The sequence below is a fragment of the Electrona antarctica genome (assembly GCF_951216825.1).
Source record: "Electrona antarctica genome assembly, chromosome: 24".
NCBI lineage: Eukaryota > Metazoa > Chordata > Actinopteri > Myctophiformes > Myctophidae > Electrona > Electrona antarctica.
Genome location: NC_136803.1, coordinates 28,944,218 through 28,956,978, shown reverse-complemented (window position 1 = coordinate 28,956,978; position 12,761 = coordinate 28,944,218). Strand labels below are relative to the sequence as shown.

General features: G+C 43.2%; 1 protein-coding gene across 1 annotated transcript in view; it reads left to right on the top strand.

The window, feature by feature from the left end:
- Positions 1-10,945, top strand: part of LOC306917422 (gamma-aminobutyric acid receptor subunit beta-3-like) — a gene marked incomplete at its 3' end in the record, with an annotated part of 169,509 nt that extends 158,564 nt beyond the window's left edge. The window contains exons 9-11 of the mRNA XM_079495647.1: positions 6,027-6,271; positions 7,018-7,086; positions 10,532-10,945. Coding sequence (XP_079351773.1) covers positions 6,027-6,271; positions 7,018-7,086; positions 10,532-10,945 — 728 coding nt within the window. The remainder of the gene's footprint in view (positions 1-6,026; positions 6,272-7,017; positions 7,087-10,531) is intronic.
- Between the last annotated feature and the right edge of the window lie 1,816 nt (positions 10,946-12,761).

Genomic DNA, 12,761 nt, shown 5'->3' with positions numbered 1-12,761 from the left:
GTTTGCTTAATGCCCTATGCAACGCGTTTTGAACTTGTAGATCGGTTGCTACGACAGTAATATGCAATGTGGTCCTCTGGAGTGAGTGTGGAAATATAGTGGCCCTCTCTCTCCATCGTCAAAGTTGCCGATCCCTGCACGCTTACAGTCACATGTTTGCTTTCCCACGTCACTTAGTACTGCAGTCTATATACTGCACTCCAGTGGTTCTCAAAGTGAGGTCCGGGGACCCCAATGGGGGGGTCCGTGAGGTATAGTTCCAGGGGGGGTACCTGGCGGAATTAGTCCATATAGCGCAGGCGAGAGAAGCCCCCATAAAAGAAACATATTTCTCCCGAGAGAATGCAGGTAGCAGCAGTGTGATGGAAAAGGAGGGGGCCCGCATAGCCACCGGTCCTTCATTGCCATCCCCAGTTCCTGCTTACTGATGCATGTGTCCCTAGCGATGACATCAGGGAACGATAGTTTTCTACCTCTGGTCTGCTTTGAGGCAGGACTCCAGAGAAGAAGGGAAGATATAACCTCATTGTCAGCGCTGTAGCAGTGGCCGGCAAACTGTGTTCTTCTGGATCGGACTAGTGAAGAAACACGGGGAAGGTTGCCGTATTATAGTATAGGTTATTATTTAGAAAGGTCTTGAAGAATTGTCGTATTGGGGGTCCCATGGTTGCAAATTAATACCCATATACTTCGTCATACAAGAGTGTCACACAAAAGATCCACGTTCACCGTTTCGAAAATAAAATACCCTATTGGCCTGAATATAAGACCTAAAAAACAGGGTTTGTATTAAAATCGACTGTTTCATTCTTGCCTCTCGTACTTCAAGAACGGACGATTAAAGCATTACTCAAGCTGCTTACACTTTATTCACAACGTAGCATGTTTATAGTCTGGCTCTCTGTCACTCGAGCACGTTCATTCTGCTGCCCTGGTGTTACACTCTAACATGTCCGTGCGGCAACACAGTCAACTAACAATCATATTACTCCAACCATATTTTCAGGTACCAATCACCTTTTTTTTCCCAAATGCAATATTCATTCAACATGTCAATACATTTTCTTTTCTTTCTTTTTAGTCCAAAGTCACAAAAGTCACATCATTGTCCCTCTGTCTTTTTTTTCTTTTTTGTAAGTCCAACCAAAGTCATTCATTGTCACTCCGTACCGTCAAAGTCCTATAGTCACATAGCAGCGACCACATATCAGCGTGTATAGTCCTGCAAATACTTTGGCCTAACAACAGGTCGGCCAGACCTGGTAGTCACAGTCTGTTGTGTGTCACTCATTACTCTGTCAGGGGTCGTAACAGTGTCCGGTGCTGTGTGAGTGTCAACAGTCACTGTACGGGCTGTCACACTAGTTACTGTGCCCTGGTCCCGCCTCAGATGACGCCGATTCCTCCGTAGAACACCTCCATTGTCCAATCGTATCGAGTAGGACCTGTGGTCAACGGGCTCCACCACTGTAGCCCTCCTCCAGGTCGTGTGTGGTTCATATGGCTGAACTCTAACACGGTCCCCCTGTCTGAGCATGTCCATATCCTTAGCCGTTCTGTTGTAGTATTTCACTTGCTTCTCCTGCCTGTCGATCTGCTCCTGTGTTGTATGTCTCACCTCAGGTTGTAGAAGACTGTCCCGAGTAGGTAGTAGTGTCCTGGTTCTCCTGCTCAGCAGTCTCTGAGGCCTTGAGTAGGTGTGTTGCGGTGATCCAACATAGCCAAGTACGGGTCCTGTCCCGCTGCCTTAGCTCTCTGTCACTCGAGCATGTTCATTCTGCTGCCCTGGTGTTACACTCTAACATGTCCGTGCGGTAACACAGTCAACTGACAATCATATTGTTACATCGACCAGTGTTGTTTTTGTCGACTAAAACTAAGACGAAAAATGTTCGTCGACTACTTTTTTTCACTGACGAAAACTGAATGGAAACTAAATGAAAACTAAGCTATGATGGCAAAAACTAAGAGTAAATGTATTGACAATTTCGTCAACAGATAAAAACTAGACTCAAATGTTAGGAAGGGACTAGTGGACAAGAGATCCAGTATAAGTCATTTTACACTGTAAAATCAGTCATTACGACGGCATCAAGGCCCGCCAAAATACATTTTAGTCGACTAAATCAACTGTAGATTTATTCGACTAAAATCTTGTGAAATGTAGTCGACTAAAACTAGACTAACACTAAACCATTCCAGGTGACTAAAATGTGACTAAAACTAAATGAAAACTATTCAAGAGACTATGACTAAAACTAAAATCTAAATTTGCTTCCAAAAACAACACTGGATTAGACCCATTTGACATTCAATGTGCTTTTTCCCACAAATGAGTCTTGACGACCGCGGGGTCGTCTTATATTCGGCGCAATATGGTAATAGCAATTTACAAAAAGGAACGGCTTTGGACGTATACAAGGTTTCCAAGCAGTTATATCAATTGGGGGGGGGGGGGGGGGTTGTTGACGTGAAAGTATTCCGACGACAGCACGCCCGCAGAATCCTTAGCGACCCTTATATACGGCGCGGGGTCCACGCATTCCAACACAGTCCCCATGCAGAGGCAAATGAGCACCCGGGATTCTCGGCTTCGCTGCAGTGAAGGTTAGGTTACCAGGAGCTGGAGGCTAGATACCGACACACACACACACACACACGCACACACACACACCGCTATTCTAATGAGTTCTTTCTGCCTGGCGACCACATTGATGGTCGTGGGACTTTTTTTTTCTGAAGGCAGGCCTTTGAATCTCAATGAGGGAGAGGCGGTTTCTGCCGCAGACGTACATGTTCACGGAGAACATGTATGCTCGAGATACCTGTGAGCGCCGGGCTGAGCCAAGACATGGAAGCATGGATAATATATATGAGCATTTTAACCCCCAGAAATATATGTAATTGCCCACCGAGCCCCATCTGAAAATGCTGTTCCAGGGATCCCACCAGAAGCAAAGATATGAGTTAAAAACGTTCGGTCTGAAAGAATATTTTGAAACATTTGGACCACATTTTCACGATTTTTCAAATATAGCAGATCTGCAAGTTCATAGCGCGGCACTCGGTGCCGCGCTATGAGCTTGTAGATCTGCTATTTTTCAATAGCTAAAGTATAACATAATGCTTAAAACACCAAAAGGGGTTCCCGCCCAAAATGGGTTAAAGGGATATAGTTCCGAATTTTTTTAACTTAAGCTGTATGAAATACTTGCCATTAATATAGTGGTTGCAGCTGTATTAATTGGTTGCCCGAGTCCATATCCTGTGGTGGGAGTTCTGCTCTGGTTTTGGTGAAATATATTAAGTAGTTCCGGTCATTTTGTGGGGGGGCACAAGGGAACACGCATTAAAAGTAAATTAATTTGTATTGTTGACCTATTTCTACCATATAGTGCAACTTTCGTTCATTTTTTTATCCCTCTATCACACGGAACTGCTTTTTGTGTCCATATCACTATATACGTCCAAAAAATTGTTCCATGTGATAGAGGGTTCAAAGTTGAACGAAAGTTGCGGTAATATTTTAGAAATAGGTCAACAATACAAATGACGCTATAGTTTTGTGGTTTAATATACTTTTAATGCGTGGCCCCAGTGCCGCCCACAAAATGACCGGAACTACTTAATGTTTCACCAAAACCAGAGCAGAACTCCCACCACGGGACTCGGGCAACCAATTAATACAGCTGCAACCACTATATTAATGGCAGGTATTTCATACAACTTAAGTTAAAAAATTGTGAACTATCCCTTTAATTGGGACTGTGTTAAACACATGACTTGTGTATATGCTCTCTCTCTCTCTCTCTCTCTCTCTCTCTCTCTCTCTCAATCGCACCTACCCACCCCTCCCACACACACACACACACACACACACACACACACGCAAATGCAAATGCAAATGCAAACAGTTAATCGAACTAAGCAATTAATCAACTGATCAAGAGCTTCCACTTGGGAATGGGAAGGTTCCTGTGTCCTGCTGTGTCACTGTCAAAGTGTCCTTGAGCAAGACACACTGATGAACCCCTAATGTCTCCCGACGGTGCCGTGCATGGTTTCCTCTGCCATCTGTGTGTGGGTTAACGTGCGCGTGCATGTGAATGTTGCAAAAGCACCTTGGATATAAAGCACCCTCATAAATGCAACATATATACCTGGGGACCGCCAGTGGGGCTTGAGGGGGTTCCAGGTGCGGTCCCCATGGCTAAATGATGGAGAGTTGTGAACCAAATGGGCCCTTATAGATCTTTAACTCTTGAGAGCGTAAAATGAAACCAAATGGACCCTTATGGGTCCATTTGGTTTCATTTTGTCAATACTGTTGCAATTTTACTCAAGTAAAGTTTGAATCCCGAACTTCTATAGAGAGTATTTCTATATTGCAGTATTGATACTTTTACTCAAGTAAGACATGTGAAATTGTGAATACTTTCTCCACCACCGGCTTTTAACCAGCGGACAGCAAAAGATGCCCGACTCTCAAAAAAGAAAAGAGATTCTTGTTTCTATAGTAACGGCAGAGAGACGATGGATACTGTAAAGAGTTGGTTGTGACTGACGTGACGAGGTTGGCTTGACATGACACACAGTCGTCGTCTGGTTTTCCACCCGAAAATGGGCTGCTTTAGGACAGGCTTTAGTTTATATGCTGCCAGACGGTGTTGAGCTAATTAAGGCAACCAATTTACCATCCCAGATAAATCTTCCGAGATCAGAAAGAGTCAGACGCCCTCAGAGGAATTAAGCGCCACCGAGCAAGTTTCCCCCGGGCCTTATCGTCTTCTATGCGAATGCAGGGTTTTCTAAAAGGGGGGGCCCTCAATTAAAGAGACTAATGTGACAAAACAAAACGTAGCAACAAACTAGGAGTGGTAAGAACTAATAAGGTTTGGTAATGTGAACTCAAATGGCACTTTTGACAAGGAATGAGGATCAATTCCCTTCCAACTCCCTCCAAGGTGATCTCGAAAGCTTGTTTCGTTCAATGCCAAGGTACATCCAATAAAAACAAGATCTAACCGGTTTGCTCTAATTGGATGATAAGAGTAAACTTCCTTTCTTTCTTTCGAACTTTCTTCTCAATAAATGTCCTCACTGCCAACCTGAGCATCTGAGGGTTTTCTTTGTTCTTTGTAATTAGCAGTAATGACCATGACATGCATAAAAGCAGAAATGAAAGTATAATTCCTTAATGGTGTGGCACTGATAAAATAAATCGTCTGTGATACTGAACATGTTTTTTGCTAAAAATATGCAGAGAGACAGCAAGTCAGACTATAAAGTACTGTTCCTGAACAAACAGTGTGGGATGTGCGAATAATGTTGATAGTAGCCTATTGAAAGGGAAATATCTCTAAAAATAAATTCTAATGGTAGCTGGCATGTCCTAAGTAGGCAGAACGTTGCATAGTTTGAACAGAGTGTCTAGCTGAAAGTATGAAGGATTAGTTAGGTGCCAAAGAAACGGGTGGAAAGCATGTGCCAGCAGTGCGACTGCCTTGGCCCACAATAAATATATGACTATTAACTCTTTTTCCCCCCCAGGTACGTATATATACGTACGTCGACACTAGGTGGCGTCATATCCCAGGTCCGTATATATACGTACCCCAACGTAGACTCCGTCTATATAATGGTTGAGGCCATATGGAAGCTTTTAACATTGGTCCAGTTCCTATAGCAACGCCCCACCGTTCCAACTATGGGATTCGCAATCCCATATATATTCACATTGCAAACCAGTGGAAGGGAGGATTTTCAAACCTCCATAAGTCCGACTCTAGAATCGCTGTCCTTGGTGGATTTTCTGCCATCCACATTTCGGGTTTAATTTGTGCCTTTGCGTACCGCGACACTGCCGCCATGTAAAAGCTTCTAAAGAAAGGCAAACACGGGCAAACACCGTCTTTTAAAGTGAACACGTATGCTGGCACTGGGAACTGGGTTTATGCAGTTAAAACAACAATTTCTTGTCGCTGTCGTTTTGACCAACCCCTCTTCCGTCCCCCGTCCCCCCAAAGGCATCACCACGGTGCTCACGATGACCACCATCAACACCCACCTGAGAGAGACGCTGCCCAAGATCCCCTACGTCAAGGCCATCGACATGTACCTGATGGGCTGCTTCGTCATGGTCTTCCTGGCGCTGCTGGAGTACGCCTTCGTCAACTACATCTTCTTCGGCCGGGGGCCCCAGATGCAGAAGAAGCTCGCCGAGAAGGCCGAGAAGGCCAACAACGAGAGGGCCAAGTATGACTCTGCCAGGGTGAGTTGGGAGTTGTAGTTTTAAGATTATTTTTTGTTTGACACAGTCTACTTATTAGGCTATACTTAATTTGTATTATTTTTATTTATTTAATTACAATTAATGAATCAATTTATTACATTCAAGACCCAAAATTATTAATTTATGATCTGTGATGACCTTTAACTAATCCTTCATACTTTCAGCCTTTTTGTGCGCACACCAGTCCAAATATCAAGGCACACCTTGTTTTTGGCATTTTAGTTTTAGTCACACTCTTATAGTTTTCATTTAGTTTTAGTCACACTTTAGTCACCTGGAATGTTTTAGTGTTAGTCTAGTTTTAGACTAGTCGATTAATATCATAAGATTTTAGTCGACAAATATGTATTTTGGCGGGCCTTGATGCCGTCGTACACTTGCTGAAAATAGCCAATCTACAAGCTCACAACGCATCGCATTGTGAGCTTGTAGATCGGCTATTTTCAGCATGCAACCAAGTGAAAAATGACTTATACTGGATCTCTTGTCCACTAGTCCCTACCTAACATTTTAGTCTCCTTTCTACTTGTTGACGAAATTGTCAGTAAATATAGTCTTAATTAGTTTTAGTCATCATAGCTTAGTTTTCATTTAGTTTCCATTTAGTTGAAAAAGGCAGTCGACGAACATTTTTCGTCTTAGTCTTAGTCGACGAAATCAACACTGCTACCGGTTCCTGTCGGTTTGTTCACAAAGTTGTGGCTGCAACATTTCTATGTCCTCAGGAGGCAGGTAGTAGGACCGCATCCCTAAAGCGATCCAATCAGGTTAGAGGAATCCGACACTCACGCTCGGTGAGTTTTTTTTTAATACAAACCGTCCAGACGCCTTCATCTTTTTTTTTTTTTAACTCTTCCATTGCCATATCCGCCCAACATGGCATGTTTATTTTTTCCCCCCCACCACCCAGGGACGGCTCCAGGGACGGGCAAGGGGGGGCTTTAGCCCCCTCTGGTGGAGGCTTACCCCCCCCTAAGCCCCCCCTCCAAACAAGCCAAATTGACTGACTTCTATGTAAACCAAGATTCATTAGCCCCACCTCAAAATAGCCAGCCCCTCCATAGCACCCCCAGTCACAATTTTCTGGAGCCGTCGCTGCCACCACCTCTTGAGACATTCGTTTCTCTCCATGGAATGAAAAGACAACATGCCCAGGCATCACCATAATGTCATGAGTCATGACATCCAGGGACATTCAAGTCTGCACTTGCGTATTCTATGTCATTCATGAGTCAATTTGCATTTCGTTTGTGCATCGCATGAGACATAAGGTGCTCCTCCACATGTTCTACAGTTGAATGCTTTGTTTTCCTGCATCCGTCGTTGCAGTATATCCTATATAAATCCTCATATCTACTACTTTCCTACTATCCTATCCTCCACATCCCAAAGATGAGGAAACCTCTGTCTGCCCTTCCTTCAGTCCTAATCAAATGTTCTCCTCAGCGGGTCGACCATCTAAACTCACAGATGGCCATGGACCACTGATATGCTGTATGAAATTTAAGCTGTTTACTTGTATTTCTGTGGGTAGTTATGGGAGTGACTATATTGATGAACGCACGCACGCACGCACGCACACACGCACACACAGGGTGAATGAATGTTGCAAAGTTATGAAGGGCTGTAGCAACATGCAGACCTATGTGTGCTACACGGCCAAAAAAACACACCCCTTAAGACTAAACCCCACCCATCAGAGGTGTGGCTTCCAGAGGTACCTTTCGTCTGAAAGTTTTTGAAAGGTAGCTACGGATGTCAGCCTTGTACAGACCAACAGAATGGGACTGTACATGTGACATATGGTGTGTGGGTCAGTCAAGTGCAGCTTTAATTACAATTAAAAGCTGCCAATTCTCACCAATTCTGTCGTTAACAACCCACAGTAGCACTCGGCGTGCTACAGCGACTTACAGATCAGCAGACGGGGACTTATATACATGAGTTAACGTTTCATGCATGTTTCTCCTCTAGTGGGCTGGTACCTGTATATCGACTGATTGAAGCTGCTTTTTAACATTTCCCAAGCCGTTTATTAGAATTTTGCCACATGCCGTAGGATTCTGTAGTGCCACTGTGGTGCCAAATCTCAGGCCTGTGTGCACACATCCTCAGGTATGGTCTAGTTTTACAGAATCCCGTGAAAAGTCACAGCGTCAGAAGCAAAGACAACGCAAGGCTTTTAAACGAACACATTTCTCAAATCAAATCAAGTATAATAGTGCCTTTTATGTCCCCATCTTGAATTAATTAATCCTATAAACCTAATTTGAGGACGGTAGTGTACCTTGACGCTTAAGAACGGTGCCATCAAACTTGAGGACATGGTAGCTAAACTTGACACTTGGGGATAATACTTTGAAACTTGAGGATGGTGCCATTAAACTTGAGGCAGGTACCTTGAAGAACATTACAGTTATCACCAGTAATGTCTGCAGTGTATGGATGTGTGGAGGAGGAGTGTGCTGCGTGGGTGTTGTATGAAATGGTGTAGACGTAACTTAAACAAAAGGGTTATAGAGCGTCGCAGTCCCGCTCCCTACCATGGCCTAGGAAATGATTCTCCGTTCATTTTCCTCATAGACATTTCAGAAAGTATTTATTTAAAGACGTTTACGCCGCGGACAAAGCCAACTCGAGTCGTGACAAATCATGACAACAAACACATTTTTTTTGGGCAAGAAAAAAACTGCAGGTTACAACACTTTTTTTGTTGTTTTTCTTCTTTGTAATTATTTGTTTGGTCCAAAATATAGTCTGTGTTGTCATGAGTTGTCACGACTCGAGTTGGCTTTGTCCGCGGCGTAACCGTCTTTAAATAAATACTTTTTGAAATGTCTATGGGAAAAATGCATTGGGATTCATTTCAACCCTGAGCAGATGTTGCTTCTGGGGAGGAAAATAAGAGAATGAGAGCATTGGTAGGAGAGCTCCCTATCAGCCTGGGCACACTTTAACTTCCATGCGCGGACAGAAGAAGCTGTGTTTTGCGTCATTTCCGTTTGTTTTAGACGGCTGGTGGATGGAAAATAAGCTCCACCCGCGCGGCAGAATGCCGCTGGGGCAAGCTTTTCCGGGAATCTGGCGCTGGTGGAGCTTCTTTTCCATCCACCAGCCGTCTAAAAAAACGGAAATGACGCAAAACACAGCTTCTTCTGTCCGCGCATGGAATCCAAAGTGTGCTCAGACCCAGAATACTCCCTATAAGCCACGCCCCCACTCGGATGAGCACAATTGGGCTTGACGGCCTGCTCCACTCTGCCATCACAGAGGCTGCCGGCCTAGCCTACAGTGACACACCGTCACAGCGCCAACAACATTACTTATAGATCCACCACGTCTTCTTCTTCACTCTCGTTTTAACATTTGTATTACGTTTTTCAAATTAAAATAAAAAATAACAAAAGTTTAGAAAAGAAAAACGGGGCATGATTTCATTCTGAATGAGTCATTTACATTACATTACAATAAGTTACACTGCTAGATTGTGTAAAGAGTGGAGAGCATACAACTAAATACTGATAGGTTCAGTGTGACATTTGAGCAAGGTGATCTAGGAATGGCTGCCGTATAACATAAAACTTGTTTGAATTGTCCATCATATGTGACTACATTTGACTGAGGGACTGCCATTGGATTATTTTGAATTTTCGTTTTTTTTAAGTCATATATGAAAGCAGGGAATCATAGCTTCAAATAGAGATATTGGTTGTTCAGTTTGACCCACCAGTTTTGGAGATATGGCTTATAATTGGTTTATTATATGGAGTAATGTCTTGCAGAGAAACAGCGAGTTGAGAAAACAGGCTTGAAAGGTTCACTTCTGTGGTCTCTAACATTACACCTAGCTACATTATTAAGCATTTATTTCATATTTACATGTCCATTTCAGCTCACTTATTTCAGACATGCTCTAGTGTGAAGAGTCTGCCTGTGCTATTAACTCATCACCTCTGGTGAAAAGCTGGAGTTTGCGCGATGGCAGGCTCTCAGTCAAATCTGGTCACATATCATAGCAAATTTTCTCCATATGTAGTATACAAGTAAGTTCAGTTAACCAGGTCTTGAAGTGAGGTACTTCATCTGATTTCCAGAGTCTTCACTTCAAAAGGATCACTTTTTTTTGCAATTACTATACCATACATCATTGCATTTTGTACAGAAACATTATGATTTGACAGTATTCGAGTACTTCTTCTTCACTCTCATCATGCACCCTCTCTCCCCCGCGCTTTGCAGTTGGAGCCCCACGGCCCCCACGGCAACATCCTCCTGACCACGCTGGATATGCACAACGAGGTGGCGGGCAACGAGGTCACCACCAGCCTGGCGGACATGAGGAACTCTCAGTCCATGGTGCAGCTGGACAGCGCCGGACAACAGTCCTACTCCTCCTCGTACCACCACAACATCCAGTACCGCAAGCAGAGTGGCGGCGGCGGGAACGGGCCCGCCGTGGCGCGCTCGGCCAGCCGCCACTCCCTGGACCGCGCGGCGCAGATGAAGCGCAGCCGCCTGCGGCGGCGGTCGTCGCAGCTCAAGATCAAGATCCCCGACCTGACGGACGTGAACGCCATAGACCGCTGGTCCCGGGTCATCTTCCCGGCCGTCTTCTCGCTGTTCAACCTCGTCTATTGGCTCTACTACGTCTGATCCGACAGGGGGTTTTGTTGTTGGGGTTTTTTCTTTTGTTTTGTTCTGTTCCGTTTTGTTTTGTTTTAAGTGTTTTAAGTGATTTCTGTATTTATTTCCTTATTCTGTTGTTTTGGGGGTTTTTTTCTTTTTTTTTAACGTGACACGTGAATCTAATGAAAGAAAAAGACTGCAATATTGACCAAAAAACAATGTTGAGAAACAAGGACTGACAACTGCCGAAGTTCGGACCGTCCTCTCGTCGAATTCTTTTTTTTAATATATTTTCAGTTTCACGATCCTTTGTATGAAACTAAGACACATTTCTTTTTTTTTCTCTCAGATGTACAGTATGTACTGTATTTGGGACTTCCCATGATGCATTGGGGTCATTTCCCCAACATTTGCCCTCGCTCTCAGTAAGTTGTAAATAGCACGATGCACAGCCAGCAGCAGTTGAAGACACAATTTACTAAAACATCAACACTAGACATGAAAAGCAGTTTAATAATATAATAAACAGGCGGTAAGGCGGAAAGATACATTTCTCGCAAACTGATGTATGTTATGACTGGTACCCTATGCAGTATTTGATGCATGAAAATGATCAGCCATAGTAAACAAAACTGATCTATTTTGATTTATTTCTTGCCTTGGGTTGAATAACATTTTCAAAACTACAGAAGAAACTTTTGAAATGACATTGATGTGTTGTTTTGTGTATAGTCTTGATATTATATTTGTTATGGACTGTATCACATATCGATCTGGTAAAAAAAAAATCTTTACCGAAAAAGAACATTATTTATTTTAAAGTCGAGGATTTATGCTCCTCCATTCAGGATGATTGTGACTCAGGTTCAGAATTTTGCTGTTTGGCTTCTTTTTCCTGACTTAAATAGTGTCAGAGAAGTATCCTTTTGGTAATTTGTTACGGAACAAAAGCAAAAAGCACAAAAACCTGAACTGCCATTTTCTTGTTCTTTCAAGTGATAGCATGACAATATTGCACTCTCAAATGTATCTGAAATTGTTCTAGAAAAAACCTGTCTTGCTTTTCTTTTGAGACAACTGCCAAGGGCCTTGTGGGCGATACCGTTACTCTGTCTGTGGAATAATATTTTTGTATTCTGTGTCCTTTACATATTGATTTTATTCCCCCATCCCTACATATTTATGCTCAACTCGATTGGAGAGGCCATGCATTGGAACTCTGTTACGCTGTTACAATGGCGTATACTGGAGGGACGACAGGAACCGTTTGTACATAAGTACATAGATGTATATACTATACTCTGTGTGTACAACCAAAAAAAATAAGGATGGCATATTCAGCATTTTGTGAATGTCCTTACATGCAAAAAAAAAAAAAAAAAAAAAGCGAATGAAACAAACTAACCAAGCATACGATTCAAACATAATCGTGCCACCTTAGGTCATGTTTTTTTTTCTTCTTCTTCTACTTTGTTTTTTCAGTATTTGCGGAGCACCGAATACATTTCTGCAAAAAAGGAAAAAAAATCAACTCGAGAATGCGCTAGAATCCTCCTGTGTGCTAATAATCGCACTGCATTCCAGAAGAACTGATCATGAAGTGGTGTGGTAACACGAAAACAATGCAGTTGTTGCGAGTTCACTAGCGATATATATCGCACTCGGACTGCGCGGTCCCGGTCGGACCGATAATAAGCACATATATACTAAAAAACATTGAATGTACGAGTTCCATTTCTTCAGGGAGAGATAAGGAACACGAGCCATGGCCATCAACTCTCCATCCACAGAATAGAATGTACCATGCTCATTCTCGTGCTCAGAGTGACGCTTTAAATGGACG